This window comes from Phoca vitulina, unplaced genomic scaffold, assembly GCF_004348235.1.
Source record: "Phoca vitulina isolate PV1807 unplaced genomic scaffold, GSC_HSeal_1.0 scaffold94, whole genome shotgun sequence".
NCBI classification, from domain to species: Eukaryota; Metazoa; Chordata; class Mammalia; order Carnivora; family Phocidae; genus Phoca; species Phoca vitulina.
The window spans coordinates 2706734-2729212 of record NW_022589797.1 but is presented as its reverse complement, the minus strand read 5'-3'; the positions used below and the strand labels follow the sequence as shown (position 1 = coordinate 2729212).

General features: G+C 39.6%; 1 protein-coding gene across 1 annotated transcript in view; it reads right to left on the bottom strand.

Annotated features, from left to right (window-relative positions):
- KIF24 (kinesin family member 24) overlaps nucleotides 1–22479 on the bottom strand; it is an 84716-nt gene that overhangs the window by 23989 nt on the left and 38248 nt on the right. The window contains exons 3-6 of the mRNA XM_032396795.1: nucleotides 21454–21643; nucleotides 16154–16251; nucleotides 12012–12227; nucleotides 6920–7007 (exon numbers count right to left, since the gene is read on the bottom strand). Coding sequence (XP_032252686.1) covers nucleotides 6920–7007; nucleotides 12012–12227; nucleotides 16154–16251; nucleotides 21454–21643 — 592 coding nt within the window. The remainder of the gene's footprint in view (nucleotides 1–6919; nucleotides 7008–12011; nucleotides 12228–16153; nucleotides 16252–21453; nucleotides 21644–22479) is intronic.

The following is a 22479-nucleotide window of genomic DNA, read 5'->3' as shown; positions in this document are numbered from 1 at the left end:
CCGAAGGCAGATGCTTAACGACTGAGTCACCCAGGCACCCCTTATTTATTTTGGAGAGAAAGAGAGAGAGTGCGTGTGCCAGTGTGCGAGTGGGGGGAGGGGCAGAGAGAATCTCAAGCAGACTTCCCGCTGAGTGAGGAGCCCCACACAGGGACTTGATCTCAAGACCCTGAGATCATGACCTGAGCCAAAATCAAGAGCCCGATGCTTAACCACCTGAACCCACCCAGGCGCCCCCCCCATAAATATTCATTTTAATAAAGAACATCTTTTTTTTTTTTTAAGATTTTTTTATGTTTTTAAGTAATCTCTACACCCAATGCGGGGCTTGAACTCACAACCCCAAGATCAAGAGTCACATACTAGGGACGCCTGGGTGGCTCAGTCTTTTAAGTGTCTGCCTTCGGCTCAGGTCATGATCTCAGAGTCCTCAGAGCAAGCCCGGCATTGGGCTCCCTGCTCAGCAGGTAGCCTGCTTCTCCCTCTGCTTGTGCTCTGTCTCTCTGATAAATAAATAAATAAAATCTTTAAAAAGAAAAAAAAAGTTGCATGCTGGACTGAGTCAGCCAGGCGCCTCAAGAACTAACGAGGAAAAAAAAGAATAAAGAGGAAAAAATAGAGAATATATTTGGGGGAAAATGCAAGTCTAGGAGCCAATAAAATTAGTGCAATCAACTTAAAAATCACGAGGCCCCTTTTCCTCTCACTACCTCCTTCTCAAATTCCTCCTTCCATAACTAAAGTCTATTAGGCAAGTTTCTAAATCTAGGTCCTTTAGACAAAACATGTTATGTGAATAGGGAAATGAGGACCTGCCACCAAAGAAAGTAGAGACAACTGCTGAATTCTGTTGCCTGGGAAACATTCAGCGACATTAATATTATTAATAAGAATAGATGTGACGAATTGAGCTAGCATCACACCAAGCATTTTCTGTATGTTATCTCATTTCCTTCTCTATCACCCAACCAATCATCTACTATCATCCACATGTTTCAGGCTCCGAAAGGTAAAGGACAGGCTGAAGGATATATGCCACTGGGACCCAGGTCTGTCTGGTTACGAGGCTTTAATCACTAAGCTTTCTGCACATGCACCAAAGGAGGGCTAGGAGCACTTCAGTAGTATAGGCACTGTGTACACATTAAGTCTCTATCACTGGCATACAACTGAGGCTCATCTATGGGAAGCTTTCGCCATGTGGTCTCTGCTACCAATTAGAGCCAGGGCAACGATAAAACAGGAGACAGATTTATTAGAAGTTTGAGAATGGATACCCATAAGTATGTCAAATGGCTGTAGAAATAACTTAAAAATCTGTAAGTCTCTGCAACTGAAAAAATACTCATCAATTCCCTGACAGAAGAAACCTTGATTCCAAATCTGAGAAATGTGATGAGTCGGTGCACCTCTGTAAAGGCAGGGAAGACCTGGTGCCTGGCGCCTGCACTGTTAAGATCAAGGTAGTATAATACACCTGAAAGAGAAAGGTCCTGGAAGAAGAACAATCCCGCATAAAAAATGAGGCGGCTAGTTGTGCAGGCAGGCAACAAGTGGCCATGCCTGAGGAAACCCGAGGGTGATCTGTGAGGGTGACACTCAAAGATGACACCAGACCGTGACACTTGAGCAAACACATGGATGATACCTGAGTGAACATGAACAGTGACACCCGAGAAAGTGTGACACCTGAGTTAGTAAGTGCTGTTGTTTCGAGTCAATAAATGTTTATGAGGGTATCCATAATTTATATCAACTTTCCACCTTGATCTCAGCTGGCTTTCTTGTACACCATCATATACATTACAGACAAGAGTATCGATGGCAATGAGATAACACATTGACTAACAAGAAATTTCTTTCTGCTTTTCTCAGTAAAGATAACTTAGGATAGAGCAGTGCATAAAACTCTTCCAGGGTACAGGAGGTGATCTGACACCAGACTGCTCATTAACACAATGATGGCCCATAGCTAAGGAAAAGGGCCTTCCTCCCAACATTTGCTCCTTTCCCTTTCAGTTGGTTTACCCTTCAGGGATAAAGGCATCATGGGGATCAACTCTCCTGCAACTCCTTGCCAAATAAAGGAATGTCTGGGGAAGAGGGGGCAAGAGGACCACAGTGAATAGGAGTATGAGAAACAATTTCCTTAGGACTCCACAATGGAGGGAGCTCTGGACAGGTTAAGAATGGTCAGTCTCAGGGAAGCCCCTTCAACACATCTCACGAACTTTTGTTCTTTACCTGCTTTTACAATTGCTAGAAAGGGGCTCTTGGTTCTTAGGTAACTCTAAAATAGGCACACTCACGTGCTATACTCAGGTTTTAGATCCCAGGACTCAGGAATATGATAATCACACAAACATGAGGTCCCAGCCCTTAAGCAAAATTTACCTATTTGTCCTAGCAAAAAGAAACTTGTTAGAAAAAGACATCAATGGTGGCTCACCCTGCCATTTCACACACCCAAGTCCCTGGAAGGGTGTATTGAGAAGCAGTTTTAAAGGTAGGTTTTGCCAAGTACCCAGCCTGTCCTTCTAGCCTTCTCTCTTTGCCTCTAGCCAGGCTTGCTGGATATACTAAAAGAATGACTATAATGGCTGCAGGCTGCATGTTAGAATCACCTGGTGAGCTTTTAAAATAATACCTATCTCCATACATTGTTGGTGGGAATATAAAATGGTGCAGCCACTTTGGAAAACAGTTTGGCAGTTCCTCAAAAAATATGACCCAGTAATTCCACTCCTAGGCATAGACTCAAGAAGCGTGAAGACATAGGTCTACACAAAAACTTGTACGTGAATGTTCATAGCGGTATTATTCATAACAGTGGTTTCTATAAAAGTGAAAACCTATGTATCTATCAACTGATGAATGGATGAACAAAATATGAATAATATATCCATAATAGAATATTATTTGGTCTTAAAAATGAAGTACTTATATATGCTACAACATGGATGAACTTTGAAAATACACTAAATGAAAGTAGCCAGGGACAAAAGGTTGCCTATTGCATGATTCCATTTATATGATATGGCCAAAATAGGCACAAATCCATCGAGAAAGAAATTAGTGGTTGCCAGGCCTGGAGGCAGAGGAAATAGAGAGTAACTGCCAAAGGTACAGGATTTCACTTTGAGGTGATGAAAATGTTCTGGAATTAGATAGTGGTAATGGCTGCACAACTTTTTGAATATTCTTTAAAAATCACCAAATTGTATATTTTAAAAGGGTAATTATTATGATATGTGGATTATAACTTAATAAGATATGTAGGGTGCCTAAGTGGATCAGTTGGTTAAGCATCCAACTCTTGATTTGGCCCACCCCTGTTTGTGCTCATGCTCTCTCTCATGCTCTCAAAAAAAAAAAAAAAAATTTATTTATATATATATATATATATATAAAAAAATATATATATATATATATATTTATATATATATAAGCCACTGATGCATACACTTTAAAAAGGTGAATTTTATGGTATGTGACCTATATTTCAGTTTAAAATAATAATAATATCTACATTTGGACCTCACCCCAAGAGATTCTGATTTAATTGACCTCAGAGGGACTCAAGCAAGCATTAAAAAGACACTGTGATGAAACTAGAAACACAAGCCACAGAACGAGACAACATGCTTATGACACAAATAACTGACAAATGACTCACATCTAGAATATACAAATCAGTAATAAGAGAAAGACAGATAACCTAAAAATGAGGGAAAGAACCTAACTGGCATTCCCAAAAGATGAAACCCATAAGATAAATTAAAAATATGCAAAGTGGGGTGCCTGGCTGGCTCAGTCGGTAGAGCACGCAATTCTTGATCTCAGGGTTGTGAGTTTGAGCCCCACATTGGGTGTAGCGATTATTTAAAAATAAAATCTTAAAATTAAAAAAAAATATGAAAAGCTATTCAATTTAATTCTCAATCAGCAAAATGCAGAAAAAAACACAATGAGATTTAATTAAATAATTCCAGACTGGTAAAAATTTAAAAGTCAACAGAAAGTGTTGGTGAGGATGAAGAACAATGGGATTGCTCATACACTGCTTGTGGTACTGTACACAGCTTTGGAAAGCAGTTGCACCATCTAGTGAAGTGAAGATATGCATGTCCTTTGACCCAATCATTTCACAGCTAGATATATAACCTAAAGAACTCATATGCTATATACTGGAATACATGTGTAAGGATATTCATGGTTACAATGTTCAGAATAGTGCCCAAAAAGAAACAATCCCAACTATCCATTAACAGAATGGTTAAATAAACTGTGGTATACTTATATGATTGAATACTACACAGCAAATAAAAACAAAATTACAGCCATATGCAAAAACATAGATGGAACTCAAAAGCATAATGTTGAGCAAAAGAAGACACTAAAAAATACAGTATGATTCTATTCATATAAAGTTTAAAAACAGGCAAAAACGAAGTTATATAGTTAATGGATGAATACATAAGTGGCAAAACTATAACAAAAAACAAGAAAGTGATTAGCGTAGGGGGCCTGGGTAGCTCAGTTGGTTAAGTGGCCGACTCTTGATTTCAGCTCAGGTCAAAAATCTCAGGGTCCTGGGATAGAGACCTGAGTCAGGTTCTGCCCTCAGTGGAGAGTCTGCTTGGGATTCACTCTCTCTCTGCCCCTCACCCTGCATGAGCTTGTGCTTTCTTTCTTTTTTTTTTTTAAAGATTTTATTTATTTATTTGAGAGAGAGAATGAGAGAGAGAGAGCATGAGAGGGGGGAGGGTCAGAGGGAGAAGCAGACTCCCTGCCGAGCAGGGAGCCCAATGCGGGACTCGATCCCGGGACTCCAGGATCATGACCTGAGCCGAAGGCAGTCGCTTAACCAACTGAGCCACCCAGGCGCCTGAGCTTGTGCTTTCTTTAGCGCTCTAAAAATAAATGAATAAATCTTAAAAAAAAAAAAGTGATCAGCATAAATGTCAGGATTATAGGGGACTGTGACTGGAAAGCTGTATAGGGGTTTGTGGGGTGCTAAAATGTTCTATTTCTTAATCTGCGTAATTGATTATAAAGATGCTTGTTTCTTGGGGTGTCTGGGTGGCTCAGTAGGTTAAGCGTCTGCCTTCAGCTCAGGTCATGATCCCAGGGTTCTGGGATCAAGCCCCGCATCAGGCTCCCTGCTTGGTGGGGAGTCTGCTTCTCCCTCTCCTCCTGGCTCGCTATCTCTGTCTCTCTCTCAAATAAATGAATAAAATCTTAAAAAAAAAAAAAAGGTGCTTATTTCTTTATACTAAACACATTCAGGCTTTAGGCATTTTTCTGTAGAGTGCTATTTTTCACAATAAAAATGGTTAAACCATTTTTTTTTACCTAAGGGGGAAAAAGCTCCCTAATGACACAATATAAAGCTAGGGTTGAGGACCACTGCATTAAAGGAAGAGTCACCAAAAGTATATTTGTACATAAGTTAATAAATTCCCGGAATGGGAAAAAATTTAAATATTTTAAACTCTGTGTGTGTGTGTGTGTGTGTTTTAATATTTTAAACTGTTAACAGATATCCTAGTGGGGAGTAGGGAGTTGTATATAGTAAGTTGGAGGTGGCCTTTATTTTTCTATCTTCTTATATATTTTTGTAAGGTTTATATCTAATAATGAACAAGTGTTAAAAAATAACTTTTATTTATTATTATTAAAGATTTTTATTTATTCATTTGAGAGAGAGAGAGCACTGAGGGAGAGTGAGAGGGAGAAGCAGACTTCCTACTGACCCACTGAGCAGGAAGCCTGATGTGGGACTCGATCCCAGGACTCCAGGATCATGACCTGAGCTGAAGGCAGATGCTTAACAGACTGAGCCACCCAGGCACCCCAAAAGATAACTTTTAATAGAAGATTTAAAAATAGCTTTGAAAAAAAATACCTTTGGAAGGATATACAAAAAAACTTTTTTTTTTTTTTAAAGATTTTATTTATTTATTTGAGAGAGAGAATGAGATAGAGACAGAGAGAGCATGAGAGGGGGGAGCGTCAGAGGGAGAAGCAGACTTCCTGCTGAGCAGGGAGCCCGATGTGGGACTCGATCCCGGGACTCCAGGATCATGACCTGAGCTGAAGGCAGTCGCTTAACCAACTGAGCCACCCAGGCGCCCACAAAAAAACTATTAAAATTAGTTGCTTCAGTTTGAAAAGGGAATGGAAGGGATATTTTCATTGTAACTCTTGAATTTTTTTTAAAGATTTTATTTATTTATTTTTTTTATTTGAGAGAGAGAAAAAACCAGCAGGGGGAGGAACAGAGGGAGAGGGACAGGCAGATTCCACACTGCGCATGGAGCCCGGCGTGGGGCTCCATCTCATGATCTTGAGATCATGACCTGAGCTGAAATCAAGAGTCAGATGCTCAACCGACTGAGCCACCCAGGCATCCTTGTATCTCTTGAATTTTGAACCCACATTAAAGTATTACCTATGGGAAAAAAAATTTTTTTAAAGTAATCTCTACACCTAACATGGGCTCAAACTCACAACCCTGAGATCAAGAGCCACATGCTCTGACTGAGCCAGTCAGGCACCCCTTACCTCTTAAAATTTTTACTTAAAGTAAGGATATTTCTCTCCAGCAGCTTTTTCTACTACCATAGAAATATATACACTGGCAGCCTGTGAAACTAGCACAAGAGTATCCCTCTTATGCATTAGGTTCTCCCACATGCTCCATGGCACTGAGACAACAACCCTGTAGAGAAGGGAGCTATCCTCTTAGAGGACTCACATTTTACAAACGTTGAAGTGGCATGCTTGTCATGGCCCTTTGACTACATCTGAGTCCATTATATTTGCTAGATAGCAAAATGAATTCTTTCTCTGTACTTAGGCTGCTGTGGGGGTGGGGGGGAGGGGGGAGGGGAGGTAGTAAGGAAAGAAGAATTACCTCTAAGAGGAGCTCCACACTATCCACCTGAAGTTCTTGCAGTCCCACTATCTGTACCACGTGCTTGCTATCTTCTCTTGCAAAGAGCCTGCAGATACAAGAACACGGTTGGTATGGCAGACCTGCTGTATAATGGACTTTGTTCTTGCCTCCCCAGAAACCATTCCATCATTCCCCTATTAGGTAGCAGTTCTGTTATTTGAGTGAGATTGATGTGTATCCTCCCCGCCCACTCCCACAACTCCTGACACCAGCCCTGGGCTTCAGAGATGGTCCTTGACTGTTGTAAACAAGTCAGCACCTTTGGCTATAATTAAAAGAAGGAACATATGATCCACACCTATGCCAATCAGTGGCTTCAGTGATTGGTTCAGGACTGGATATGGGATCTCTGCTGGTCTAATCAAAATAAAGTCCTAGTCTCTGGTTGTTAAGTGCCTGGGAGTGAGATGCTGGTGCTCTTTCTTTCTGGAAGTGAAAGTATATGTGGCCCTGGGGGCAGTGGCAGCCATTCTGTATCCACTAGAGAGCCAGTTTTGGAAGCTAACATCATAGAAGGCAGAGCTGAGCAAAGAAATTGGTCCTTATAACATCTCTGAGCTCCTAGAGTAAACAGACCCTAAGGCCTGATTCTCGTCTAGACTTTCTAGTTACATGAGCCAATGACTTCGCTAAATAACTTAAGCCAGTATAAGTGGGGTTCTACTTTATTTCCAACACAAGGAGTCTTGATATATCTTCCAAGGGAGGAAGGAAGATTTGGTGCTGTAACTGAATTTCTCAGGCCTATGTGTAAGGTTATGGTCAATTAAACCAGATTAAACCCCAGATACATTAAGGGGCACATATTAAATCTATTAGAGACTCTAAGATTATTTTTTTTCCCTTAATAAGATAGTGATTGAGGTTAAGAATGGAATTCCACTTTATAGCCAAAAAAGGAAAGATTTTCTCAAAAAAATTTCTTTTTTTTTTTACAAAATATTAAATTAATTTATTTGGGGGTGGGGTGGGGTGGAAGAGCAGAGGGAGAGGGACAAGCAGACTCCCTGCTGAGTGAAGAGCCTGACTCGGGGGTCATTTCCATGACCCTGAGATCATGACCTGAGCAGAAACCAAGAGTTGGACACTTAACCAACTGAGCCACCCAGGTACCTCTAAAAACTTTTCTTAGTTTATGTTTCACTCCAAGTTTCCAAATTTTTGCAGAAGGATTGGAAGAAAACAGCTTCCACCAATCCCTGTGACCTATCAGGAAACAACTATTGGAAGAGTCAGGCTTCTGGAATAAAAGAAGGATCTAGCTTTCAGAGCCCTCATGTCATTCCTGAACATACTCTCCTAGGCCCTACACGCTGAGCTCACCCCAGAAAAGTTCCTAATGGACAGCTCAAAATGTACTGCTAGATTTTTAAATCTTATAAGCAAGAAGTATATTTCTATCACTTTTTATGCAAGGGTATAAAAACAATCTAACCTCTACTTTTAAGAGTTAATTCGGGACTTCATACCTAACATAATTGCAGTTTCAATCTCCCCCAGAAATGTTTCTTAAACCCATCAATCAGAAATTTTCTCATTAACACCAATGAGGTAATCTGTCACATGGGCCCTCTCTACCCCTCCAAAGGAAACTGAGGTAATCCACCTAATAAGACCCCCTGCCCTTCCTCACAAAGGAAGGTAATCTTGCCTGGAACAATCTTTTCTTTTCTTTTGCTACTAACTTTCTCTCTCCACCCTCCTTTCTATAAAAATCTTCCATTTTGTACAATTCCTTGGACCTCCCCTCTACTTGCTAGATGGAATGATGCCCAATTCATGAATTGCTTAGTAAAGCCAATTAGATCTTTAAAAAAAAAAAAGTTAATTTGAAGATCCATAAGCTTTGGTTTCTAGCTTAAGAGGTGGACTGAGGGGGTGCCTGGGTGGCTCAGTTGGTTAAGTGTCTGCCTTCAGCTCAGGTCATGATCCCAGGGTCCTGGGATTGAGCCCCATGTCAGGCTCTCTGCTCAGCAGGAGCCTGCTTCTCCCTCTCCCTGCCGCTCCCCTTGCTTGTGCTCTCTTCTCTGTCAAATAAATAGATTTAAAAAGGGAGGTGGACTGAGCATATATGTTTCAGCTCACCTTTGTCAAAGTCTTACTATTACTTTTAGGATAAAGCATTAACAGCTCTAAACAAAAAGAAAGGGTGCCCTCAGGAGATCAGGACATTTCAGGGGTCCCATGAAGATAGGCAAAAGAGGGGCGCCTGGGTGGCTCAGTCGTTAAGCGTCTGCCTTCGGCTCAGGTCATGATCCCAGGGTCCTGGGATCGAGCCCCGCATCGGGCTCCCTGCTCGGCGGGAAGCCTGCTTCTCCCTCTCCCATTCCCCCTGCTTGTGTTCCCTCTCTCGCTGTGTCTCTCTCTGTCAAATAAATAAATAAAATCTTTAAAAAAAAAAAAAAAAAAAAAAAAGATAGGCAAAAGAGATATTAGCCAATTAACCAGAGATATAAAAACAAAAAGAAAACACCCACAGCCCAAGACACTTGCAGAGGAAGTGTGGTCTTCCTAGTGAGCCCTAAAAAGAAGATTCAAAGCCAGGAGTTAGCATATCCCATCCCCTTGACTGCAATTCAAGAATGCAAATATAAAGGGCAATATATCTGAGTAATTCATTAAAGAACCGCACTCACAAATAGCTGACTAGATATCCTGACTGTCCCTTCACCCAAACAAACTGGATGGATGGATGGAGAGACAGAGAGAGACAGACAGACAGACACACACACACACACACACACAGCACAACAGCTTTTATTCTCCTGCCAACTGTTCTTTAAACAAAGAGGACTTCAACTACCTCCATTTTGACCTCAAACTTCCTAATTGATTAAGTTCTTTCCAGCTTATCTCTTTACTCAGAGAAAAGACCCTGCAGGCAAAGCATCCCCACAAGGGAACCCAAACTACCCTCACTACCCCCTCAAGCAATAAGGACTGCCCTGAGCCAGCAAGACCCCACCCATGACTGACCCCAAGACAATGATCAACTTGACCTTCACCACCCACCTATGTGTACCCACCAACCTTTGTCCCGTGTTTTCCTTATATAAACCTAGAAGTAAAAAAGGGAGAGGGGCGGCCGGGGTGGGGGTTGGGGGGTTCAGTTGGTTAAGTGTCTGCCTTTGGCTCAGGTCATAATCTCAGGATCCTGGGATGGAGCCTGGCATCGGGCTCCCTGCTCAGCGGGGAATCTGCTTCTCCCTCTGCCTCCTCCCCTTGCTCATGCTCTCTCGCACTCTTTCTCAAATAAATAAAATCTTTTAAAAAAAAACCCAAAACAACAACAAAAAACTCCCGAGTAGTAGTATTTTTGGCATGTTGGAGGCAGTCTTTGAAATGTTATGAAATGAAATGTCTTGAAATGTCTTCCCAGCGTTGGCCTCACTGAGATAAATTCCTTTCTTGTTTCACCACCACTCATTTTTCTGACTTTGGATTTTTCAGTGGCTAGTGGTTGAACCTGGTCTGTTTGGGAGCCCCAGAGCCAGATGCTCTAGCATCCCAGTGCCTGGCTATATTCTGACTGGAAAGGGCTCCTAAAAAAGAGTGTGGGGGCTTGGAAGAGAAGCTGTGATTGAGCTAACTTGAGGCTTCAAAACCAACAGAGAGGGTAAAAAAGAAAAGCAACTCTTCTCCAAAGTAAACCCAAAGCAGAACCCTCCTTTCTTTGGCAGTTGCTATGTCAGGAATGAACCCCGAACACCTGTATATTCTCTGAATTGTGCCATACCTGAAGGTCCCCTTTTCTTTGGAATAGTCCACAGATGGTGGTCTGCCCAAGCCTAGCTGCTGCCTTCTCCAGTTTCACAACTCAATACCTAGTGCCCCTCTCCCATGGGGGCCTGTGCTATAATGCTCTCCCTACTGAACTCGAGCTGCTCTTCTACCCCCACCCCCCATTCCAGTGCTTGCCTGGAGCATGTGCAATGTGCACATCCTTTTGGACAGCTTTGTAGGGGCTAGGATTCCTTTGCTGGAGGCTAGTTTCTGTCACCGATTTGGCTTCCCCAGCCTTCCACCATGCTTAGCCTCAACTCTCTCCACTTGGTGTGGCTGCTCCCAACACGTCACAGGTCTGGTTAATTCTGTTATGGCACCCTTTTATCCATCCACCTCCCCTATTCCATCTCTCCTCCTTATTCTCCCAGTTGGTACCTTCACAACTTCATTGCTTCCTGCTCAGTTAAAGTCATCTGTTTCAACCTAAACAAAATTTTACACCAGAAAAATACAATAGGGATTTAAAGTCAGTTGACTGAATCCATTTCTAAATTACTGTATTATGTCGCAAGGGCAACAGTTTAAGAGTTACAAGAGCTAAAAGTCTACTGTGAAGAAGAGAGATTTCTTTTTTTTTTTTACTGATTTCAGAAAACTATCATTAAGTTTACCCTAAGATTATTGAGGGGAAAAAAAGTAAGTGAAAGCAGGAAACATTATTTATAGTTCTTCCAGTGTAATAACAGGTCAAAAGAATAGGAAGGGATTTAAGTACACGTTGATATCCTACTTCCTGAAATCATGACTTTTTTCATAGACCAAAATAAAAGGGATAATCTTTTAATAAACATTAGGATATTGATTACTTAAAAAAAAATACTAATGGAAGGCTAATTTACATTTTTCTCTAGCTGAACTGGCAGTTTAAAAAATATTCATCTGGGGCACCTGGGTGGCTCAGTCGTTAAGCGTCTGCCTTCGGTTCAGGCCATGATCCCAGGGTCCTGGGATCCAGCCCCACATCGGGCTCCCTGCTCTGCGGGAAGCCTGCTTCTCCCTCTCCCACTCCCCCTGCTTGTGTGCCTGCTCTCACTATCTCTCTCTGTCAAATAAATAATAAATAAAATCTTTAAAAAAAAAGAGAGAGAAAGAAAAGCATAGTCTCTTTAAAAAAAAAAAAAAATTCCTGACTCAGGAGACTAATTTCACAAAAAGGCACTAATATAACAAGGCCTTGCATCAAATCCATGATTCAGTGATTCTGTGGGACTCTGGCCTAAAACAATGATCCACAAATATACAGTTTCCCACTCATAATCAGTACCTTTTTCTTCTATTTAAGAGGTCATAAAGTTGTCCACAGTAGATTTCATAGAAGCTGATCCACACGAAGAGGTGCCTTCTTGGTTGGGATATTTCTAGTTGCCTGAATATATCTTTGGCAGCCAGAGCATAGAGTCCTGGGTTCTGATGAGTTCCTATCATGGTGTAGGTCTTCCCAGCACCTGTCTGTCCATATGCGAAGCAAGTGGCATTGCCTCTAGGGAAAAAAGTCATTTGTATAACATATATACAAAGAGAAATGCTAATCTACACATAGATTTTTCATGACAAAAGTCAGATAGAAACAGAATCCTGTTTATAGCTGGTAAAATTCAGCTATAAGTATACAATCCTTTAAGGAGAGGAGGGCTTTATATTATAAAAACATAGGAAAAAGAAAAAACATTCTCAAAGCAGTACATGAGTTGTTTTTTTTAAAGATTTTATTTATTTATTTGACAGAGAAAGACACAGCTTGAGAGGGATCACAAGCAGGGGGAGTGGGAGAGGGAGAAGCAGGCTTCCCGCTGAGCAGGGAGCCCGATGCGGGGCTCGATCCCAGGACCCTGAGATCATGACCTGAGCCGAAGGCAGATGCTTAATGACTGAGCCACCCAGGCGCCCCAGTACATGAGTTTTTTAATAGGAATTTTTTTTTATGGAACTGGTTATACCATAAGACAAGGACCCCATGCTCTAGAGAATTCTGGAGATGATTTTGCCTTAATCCTAAAAGGTAAGTTTGATGAAAGAAGTAATAGAGAATTAAAATAGATACAAGAAGGGTGCCTGGGTGGCTCAGTCGTTAAGCGTCTGCCTTCAGCTCAGGTCATGATCCCAGGGTCCTGGGATCGAGCCCCACGTCGGGCTCCCTGCTCCACGGGAAACCTGCTTCTCCCTCTCCCACTCCCCCTGCTTGTGTTCCCTCTCTCACTGTGTCTCTCTCTGTCAAATAAATAAATAAAATCTTTAAAAAATAAATAAATAAGTAAATAAATAAATAAATAAAAGAAATAATGGAAGACCATATGATGAACAGGGTGGTACTGACTACTCTTATAAATACTAAGTTTAGACAGAGGTAAAATCAGTATAAGCAAAATATTTGAGGAAGAACTCACAAAAGGGCTTTAAGGGCCTCAGTTTTCACTTTCATTAATAAATTAATGGGTTACTTGATTTTTAAGATCCCTTCTAACCCTAACATCATGTGATTCTAAGTAAGAATCACTATTCTTGCATGTGGGTGGGTATGTGTGTGGGCATGAGTGTGAGGAACTGCAGAATAAGAGTTGGGAGACTAATCTGCCAATCACATGTTTTCAGAGGAGCCAGAGGCCAAGGTTATCTGAGTACCAGAGGCCCAACTATATAGTACAGAGTAGAAAGTGACCATAATGTTAAATAGTAAGCAGCTATTACTGACTCTTGAACAGGAATCGCATGAGTTAATGATAAAAGTAGCTACCAGCACCAAGAAGAAACGTCTATGTATAGACAGAGAGGTAGGGGGATACTGGTGGTGGGCAGAGAGATGAACATGAAGAAAGGAACCAGAAGCCAGAAAGAAACCAAAGAAGGAGTAATAGCACAACAGCAAAGGAGCCATGGAAGTGTGAGAAGAAAGAGATTTAATTTGATCAGATTTAAGTTACTCCTTGTCTTTTGAATCCAGGCTCCCGCTGTGTAGGCACTTGAACACACTGGCAGAGGCACAGTGAGGAAAAGGATTAAAGGAGGAAAATGTGAGCACACTAAAGAAGATTTAGCAGAATGAGACTAAATAATATCTACCCTATCGTCTGAACATCTTTTTTTTTTTTTTTTTTTGAGAGAGAGAAAGACAGAAAGAAAATGCAAGTGGGGTAGAGGGAGAGGGAGAATGAGAATCTCAAGCAGGCTGCACACCCAGTGCAGAGCCGGATGCGGGACTTGATCTCACAATTGTGAGATCATGACCTGAGCAGAAATCAAGAGTTGGAAGCTTAACCGATTGAGCCACCCAGCTGCCCCATCTTCTGAATATTTTAGTGATGAGCTTTCTGAAAAACAACAACAAATATGCGTATGAAAAATCTCTTATTACCCTTTGCAGAATGGATGCATTTACTTGTTCCTCTTTTTTTAAAGATTTATCTATTTATTTTAGAGAGAGAGAGAGCACGCATGTGCACACAAGCACAAGTGCGGGGGGAGGGCGGGGGGGAGGGAGAAGGAGAGAATCTCAAGCAGACTCCCACGGGGAGCTCGATCTCACCACCCTGAGATCATGACCTGAGCCAAAATCAAGAGCCTGAAGCTCAGCTGACTGAACCACCCAGGCGCCCCTGCACATTTTATTTGTTCTAAATCTAAATTCTAACTTTAGAAACTTGCTCTCTTAAAAAGTATTCCCTAGATTTGGCATATAAGAAATTGAACCTGAAAGATATTTCACTTTTTCAGCCTGCTCAGAATAAAAAAAAAAAATTAATGATGTCTATAAAACAACAACAAACAACAATAAAAAGAAAACAAAAAGACTGGACAAATGAAGTTATCTGAATGGCCAATAAGCAAATGAAAAGATTCTCAATATCATTAGGCATTCGGGAAATTCAAATTCAAACCACAATGAGATGAAGTTACATACCCATTAGATTGGCTAAAATAAAGACTGACAATACCAAATATGGTGAGGATGTAGAAATGCAATTCACAGGGCACCCCTGCCCCTCCCTGACACACTCATGCGCATGCTCTCTCAAATAAATAAATAAATCTTAAAAAAAAAAAAAAGAAAAAGAAATGCAATTCACATACATCGCTGTTGGGAATAGAAAATGGGTGTATGGAACACTGTTTGACACTTTCTTATAAACACATACCTCTCCTATGACTCAGCAATTCCCTTTCTAAGTTTCACCCAAGATAAATGAAAACATGTCCAAGAAAAAGACTTGTACAAGAATGTTTATACAGCTTTATTCACAATAGTCCCAAACTGGAAACAACCCAAATGTCCATCAATAGGAGAATGGATAAATTGTGGTATTTTCATAGAAAGGAATAAAAACTATGGATACATGCAACACGTACTAATACCAAAAAACATTATGCTAAGCCAAGCATAAAAGAACCTATGTGGGAATGATTCTATTTCTGTGACAATCTAGAACAGGCAAAACTAATCTATAATGACGGAAAGCAGGTCAGTGATTATATAAGATCTGAGGGTGGAAGTGGAGATTTACTAAAAGGGGACAACAAGAGAACTCTCTGGGGTGATGGGAATGGTCTATTATCTTGTTCGAGGTATTGGTTACCTGGATATAGACAACTACCAAAACTCAACAAACCTGAATACTTCTTAAGATCTGTGCATCTAATTGTATGTGAATTATACCTCAATATATTTTTTTAATATTTTATTTATTTATTTGACACAGAGAGAGACAGTGAGAGCAGGAACACAAGCAGGGGGAGCGGGAGAGGGAGAAGCAGGCTTCCCGCAGAGCAGGGAACCCAATGTGGGACTCGATCCCAGGACCCTGGGATCATGACCTGAGCCGAAGACAGACGCTGAATGACTGAGCAACCCAGGCGCCCCATACCTCAATATTTTTAAAGTTATAAAAAATTTTTTTAAAAAGTCAAACTACTCTGGAATCAGTGATACTAGTAGGCTGTTTGGCATTTTCTATCTATACGTGCCTATATTTTGAATAAACAACAGAAGTCCTTAGTGCCTTTTTGGTCCCATTTAATGTTTATTAAGTGTGAATAATTATTTCAAAATTTAAAAAATACATCTATAAAAAACAGATGATAGTCTCTTATCTATCCCACTCCAATGAAAAAAGTGAGCTATAGGCAGAATACATAATTCCTATTATCGAAAGTTCAAACTACAACCATTTAAACCTTTTTATTCTGAGAACTTTGATGAAATTATATTGTTGACAACTTATATTTTTGCTGAAAATTTCTGAATGTTTGGTGAATCCTATAGAGACAATGCACTCTTTAGAAGAGTCTAAATTCATCAGATTAAAACACAAATTCATGTCTAATTCAAAAACTGAAAAACATAAATGATATTTATAAAGAAATTTGTTATGGAAAACAGTATGAAGCAAGAGAAGCAAATAATTACTATCATACCCATTGAAAATATGCTGAATGAGTGGGTGAGTAGTCTTCATGTATACATCCCGATTGGTGCATGCTTCACCAAAGACTTCATCAAAATAAAAAACATGCTGAAAAAGAAATGTGATTTTTTATAGAAGAGACATTTTCTGGATTTTCTTCACCATTATTCTAGTTAACACATACTAAAGGTGCTAGTATGTTTTTTAACTAAGTAACTGACTACGACAAACTTAGAGATAAATAAGCAATCAATAACTATCAAATGACAGGGCCTTCTTCTACTTGAGCTCTCTGTAGACATGTTTTTATAATATAAAAACTAAAGCACACAATTTTTGTTCTTTCTTAAGTGAAGTAAACTGATGAGTACAAGAGTGAGCCAAACCTTCTTAGGTCCAGGAGAAATGAATTCTCTAGGGATTATCCTCATAGCCCGGCTAGGGCCAGCATATTTGAAATTTAGGGGAATTCTAGAGGAAGACTTCCATTTCATAGGTTACATAGCTAAGCTTTTATTTCCTTTTTAAAAGATTTTATTTATTTGAGAGACAGAGCACAAGCTGGGGGTAGGGGACAGAGGGAGAAGCAGATTCCCCTCTGAGCTGGGAGCCCAACACGGCGCTCAATCCCAGGACCCAGAGATCATGACCTGAGCTGAACACAGATGCTTGCTAAACCAACTGAACCACCCATGCGCCCCCATAGCTGAGCTTTTAATCCCATGAACATTTATTGCTCAATTGTAACACGTATAACTGCAGTAGGCACTTCAAAGGGCCCAAAGATATAGATATTACCCTACTATTACCCCACCCCACCACCTAAAGATGTGAATCCAGACAAGTATACAAATGATTCTAAGCTAGAAAAAATCTGACAGATAAAGTACATGTGGAATTCAAAGGAAAAACATATGCCTTCTGATTGGGAAAGACATTATGAAAAAGACTGTACACAGAAAGGGCTGTGGGGGAAGAAGAGGAATTTAAGAGTTAGAGATGGAGGCAGGGAAGATACTCCAGCCACAGGGAAAACATGAGCAACAGTCAAATCAGGAAAGCACAAGGAACATTTAGGGAACAGAGAAGATTCAGTGTGGTTAAAACATAGGATCTTGGTAGGTGAAATAGAAGGCTAGAATAAGGAGTTAGGACTATGTTGCATGGGTACTGGGACACTAGCCTTAAGGATGGAATGTTTATATTTAATTTAGCAAATAATTAGCAAATAGTGGGAAGACAATAAAAAACCTTGCAAAGGAAAGGGATGATGTGATCCATTTTACTGGAAGATTAAAGTGGCTTCACACTGTGAATGGACTAAGAACAGGGATACTGGTAATCCAGTGGTGAGTTAAGAAGTTAGGTCTAAATTTGATGATGACAAAGAAAATAAAGAGGAGATGGATGCATGAAAAATCTGGCAACTGCCTGGATATGACTTGCTGGGCAGAGAGAGTGGTCAAGATGATCCCCAAATGAAAAATCACGTAATCTGGAAAAGGACAGAAGACCCTATTAAACTGTGTCTGGAAAGCATTAATTCGGCAGACATAATCATTTGCATAACTTAGAGGCTACTGGCAGCCCAACTATCTCTAAGTAAAAATCCTAATTTCAAGCCTGACTATAGCATAATAATGGCAGTCCATATACAATGAATGAGACATGAGGTCCTTTCTTCTGCTACCTCTTGGGCCTGCTCTAAATATCCAGTTAAAGGAAAATCCAGCAAAGTGAATTTGGGCCAATTTATTACGTGGGTCATTCTACCCAGGTTTGATTCTGTTTGTGTATCATTAAATTACATTAGAATAGCAATTTGTTAGGTCACGTTAGCAGAAATTGGGGCCACAAAGTTGAATTTACCAGTTAGAAAATATTACCAAAAGCTAGAAAATAATGAATCTGTGGAGCACAATAAAGAGATCTGTGAGCTTTTAGTGGTATGAAATATGTGATAGGATTTTAAAAACAATAAAATGTTTTTAACTGTTGAATTTGGGTGGTAGGTACATAGGGGTTCATTGTACTTCTGAATAAACTTGAAAATGGCAATAATAAGAAGTAAAATATATTTCTAATTTTTTTTTGGCATTTCTCAGGAATATAAGGAAGAAAATGAACACAAGTAAATGTGGGAATTTTTTAAAATTTTCTTTTACTTCACTGAGTCTATGGCGATTCTTTCTCTACTTCTGTAAGTGCATGTGAATAACTTTAGCTCTTGAGTAAACATCTTAGAAAACACTTATTGATTAAAGGCATTAGTATCTTTCCTTCCAATAGGATTTAGGTACTGATTTTCCCAGTACTTCTGTAAATATCCTTAATGAAAGATATGTGAACATGCAAGATTATTATAATTAACATATATATTACATAAATATAATAAATGCTAGCACTACATATTTATATGTAAATACATATATACACACATATATTTAGATATCTAGATACATATCTAGATACATATCTATATATATATATTCCATAAAGTCCTTTGCATAACGTATTTCATTTAATCATACTTTATCAATTAGGTTGTATTAATACTCACTTTAGCCTTGTAATGATCAGAGTTCCATAATTTATTTTTTAAATAAGTTTTTTCATTATAAACATAATATGTATTTATAAAATATCTCTGGAAAGATAGACTTAGATCAGGTACTTGTGGTTGTCTTCAAGTAGGAAATACGATTAGCAGGACACTTTTCACTGCATGCTTTTTTTTTTTTTAATATTTTACTTATTTGACAGAGAGAGCGAGTACAAGCAGAGGGAGTGGCAGGCAGAGGGAGAGGAAGGAGCAGGCTCCCCGCTGAGGCTGAGCAGGGAGCCCGATATAGGGCTCAATCCCAGGACCCTGGGATCATGACCTGAGCCGAAGGCAGAGGCTTAACCGACTGAGCCACTTAGGCACCCCACTGCATACACTTTTGTATGTTTTGATTTTGAAATAGGTGAATCCATCTTACTCAAAAGTTTTTACTTTTCATATAAAACAAGCTGATTATGGAAAAATTTAAAAACATGGAAAACAATAGAGAAGAAAATCAAATTTATAAAACTTACTACCCAGAGATAGCCACTATTGACTTTCTGATATATTTCAGTACCATCTCTTTTTTCTACATATATTTCTTTATTTAAGAAGCTGGAATGAGGGGCGCCTGGGTGGCTCAGTTGTTGGGCATCTGCCTTCAGCTCCGGTCATGATCCCAGGCTCCTGGGATCGAGCCCCGCATCAGGCTCCCTGTTTGGCGGGAAGCCTGCTTCTCCCTCTCCCACTCTCCCTGCTTGTGTTCCCTCTCTCGCTGTGTGTCTCTCTGTCAAATAAATAAATAAAATCTTAAAAAAAAAAAAGCTGGAATGAAATATATACAAATTCATTTCCTTGTCCTTTCACATATTGATACAAAATTTAATGGTAAGTAGGAAAGTGCACTGCATGTGTATGACCATATATATACTAAGTAACAAAAGAAAATTTGAAAGGATAGGATATTTAATTAAATGGATACATAAACCTGGTGTTTGAATTCTTGAATAAGTTTAAAAATTAAAGCCCAAAGAATCTAGGATCAATATTTTCTAGGTTTGCTATGAACCTCCCTTTTCTTCTTTCCACTTAAGGAAAGAAAAGGGGGAAAAGCCCTCTTAGCACTTGTATTACGGCATTGATAGGTAAGAACTTTGACCTATGAGAACAAAGGTCCAAAGTTCAAACTGCAGAGAAACTGCTAAGAAAACCATGGGTGTTCAATAAGTATTGACCAGTGGTAATGACAAAGAAGTAAGGTTATTATGTTTTGGGATAATGGAAAAATACAGAAGATAAGACAATGCTTCCTTGAGGGAATTACTGTGACAGAAGCATCATTAAGGACTTCTTGGGTAGATGGTGGCTGGACAGGACTATTACTATGGTTATAAGTAGACATGGAACTAGATAACATTATAACTAATTGGCATTTAGGCCATTTTCAAAATAAATACCTCCCACCTAGACCTAATAGATTGTGCATTGATCAGCAGTCAATAAGGCTGTTAAAGTGATTGGGTTGTTTATACAGTGGCCTAGTAATTTAGTGCCCACAGAAAGACTCAGTGAATTACTTTGAATGTTGCTGTGAAACCCAATATTGATAACCAAGAATAAGTTGAACAATGCATGTATAGAAGAGGGGGAAAGTGTTAACAATTTGACTTCAGTGTTAACATATTTATTCCAGGAGAGTAAAATCTCAGCTGACTAAGGTGAAATGCTAGCACAAAAGATTACTCACCACTTTTTTTTCTCTCTACCAGTCACTGGGTTTTGAGGCAAGAGAGCAAAGAGAGAATAGTATGAATATAATATGAATGTTTAAGGAGGCAGATTCAGATTAAGAGAGACCTGAATTCCCAAATCTTAGCATCTGGTGGATTATCCTCTGTTTTAGATTATTTACAACTGCTTCATAATTTTAAGAGTACCTAAATTATGGTATCTTCCATCTGTGGGCCTGCTGCTTCCATAGGAGACTGAAGAATTATTGCAAGGGTATCTATCTGCTTGAAAAAAGTTCCTTTCAATACCAAACCCTTTCTCCTTGGATTTTTTGTGATCTTTCTGGCAGGGAGTGAACATTTTCTTATGTGTCTAAGTTACTAGTGTTTTATTTAAATCCTTATATGTTAGATGTAAAAGTGAAATCATATTCTTGGATTACATTTACTCACTATAAGCAACCCTATACAAAGTAGCCGGCTCAAGAGCCCAATTTCCACCAAGTTATATCTAAGCCCAAAGACAGCTGAGAATCAAAATAAGCAGTTGAGTGGCAATCTGGAACTTTGTTGCTCGAAAACATATCCTCCATCATTAAACTCCAGACTCACACTCAGAAGAATAAGTTCACACTGTGAGAGACAAGCAAGAATTGAGGCTATGGGATCATCTCTCAGTCACTCTGGGGCATGCACTCAGTGACTAGTCCTATCTACCACAAATTCACTACATTCTTTTTATCCCCTCAGTCCCCATTTTTGCCAAAGACATATAATTACATTCATGTAAAATGTGTTAAGTGAAGGTATGATGTAATTCTATTGCCCTAGAGTGCAGAAATTACGTTATTGTTTCCCCAATTGCACTATATTTTTTTTAAATGAAGGCCCAGGGTATTAATGATTTATATCAGGAATGAATGCCAATACCCAAAGAAACTGGATTTTTGAATTTGTATGCTGCCATTCAAATAAAAGCAAAAAATCGACACACTTGATAATATTAGTTCCAAACACAAAAGGAAAGCATCATACCTGCAGAATATATTGTGTAAGGTCAACTGCTTCTTTCTTCTCATGAACTAGAAGAGTTTCTTTGTCTTCTACGGTAATAATATTAATTTCTCCACGACGTACCTCCCTCATGCCCAAAGGGCGTTTTCGAACACAAACTCTGATTTTCTCCATCTCTGTCCAAGGATTCTCTTTCTCTGAGGTGTTCTGTCTGATACATATTTATAAGTGGGCTTTCATTTTTAATAATAGGATAAGGCTACTTAAGAGGTCAAAGTATCAGCACATTTTGTTATTTTATATACACATTACACTTAACATATATACACACCTTACACATATTATACATAAAACTTTCTCAGTATCAACACTTTAATATGTAACTTTACACATATTAGGTATATACAAAGTTCTTCTATTATTTTTTTTTTTAAGATTTTATTTATTTGACACAGAGAGAGACAGCGAGAGAGGGAATACCAGCAGAGGGAGTGGGAGAGGGAGAAGCAGGCTTCCCGCGGAGCAGAGAGCCTGATGCGGGGCTCGATCCCAGGACCCTGAGATCATGACCTGAGCCGAAGGCAGATGCTTAACGACTGAGCCACCCAGGCACCCCTAGAAAGTTCGTTTATTAACTAAATCCTCCTGATTACTTCTATCTCTATCCCTAATCCAGTCCATCCTTTGTCCTGCCAACAACAAACAAAAAAACCCAAAACCCTAAGAGTTGCTCTAGCTCTAAGACTTGTGTGTTTGGCTTCCAGATGTGGTCTTCCAAAAACTTCTAATGGTGGATGTTCTTTCTATATGTCCCCCCAAATCAGGCTGGTTGATCCTCAAAATCAAACACAGTATGTTGGGACCACCCCTCCAAGGCCTTTAAAAGACCTAAACCCATGTCTCTTACTTCCTCTCAATCCAATTATTCTTACACATTTACTGTTTTCTTTTTTAAAGATTCTGTTTATTAGAGAGAGAGAGAGCACAAGCAAGGGGGAGAGGGAGAAGCAGACTCCCCACTGAGCAGGGAGCCCGACGTGGGGCTTG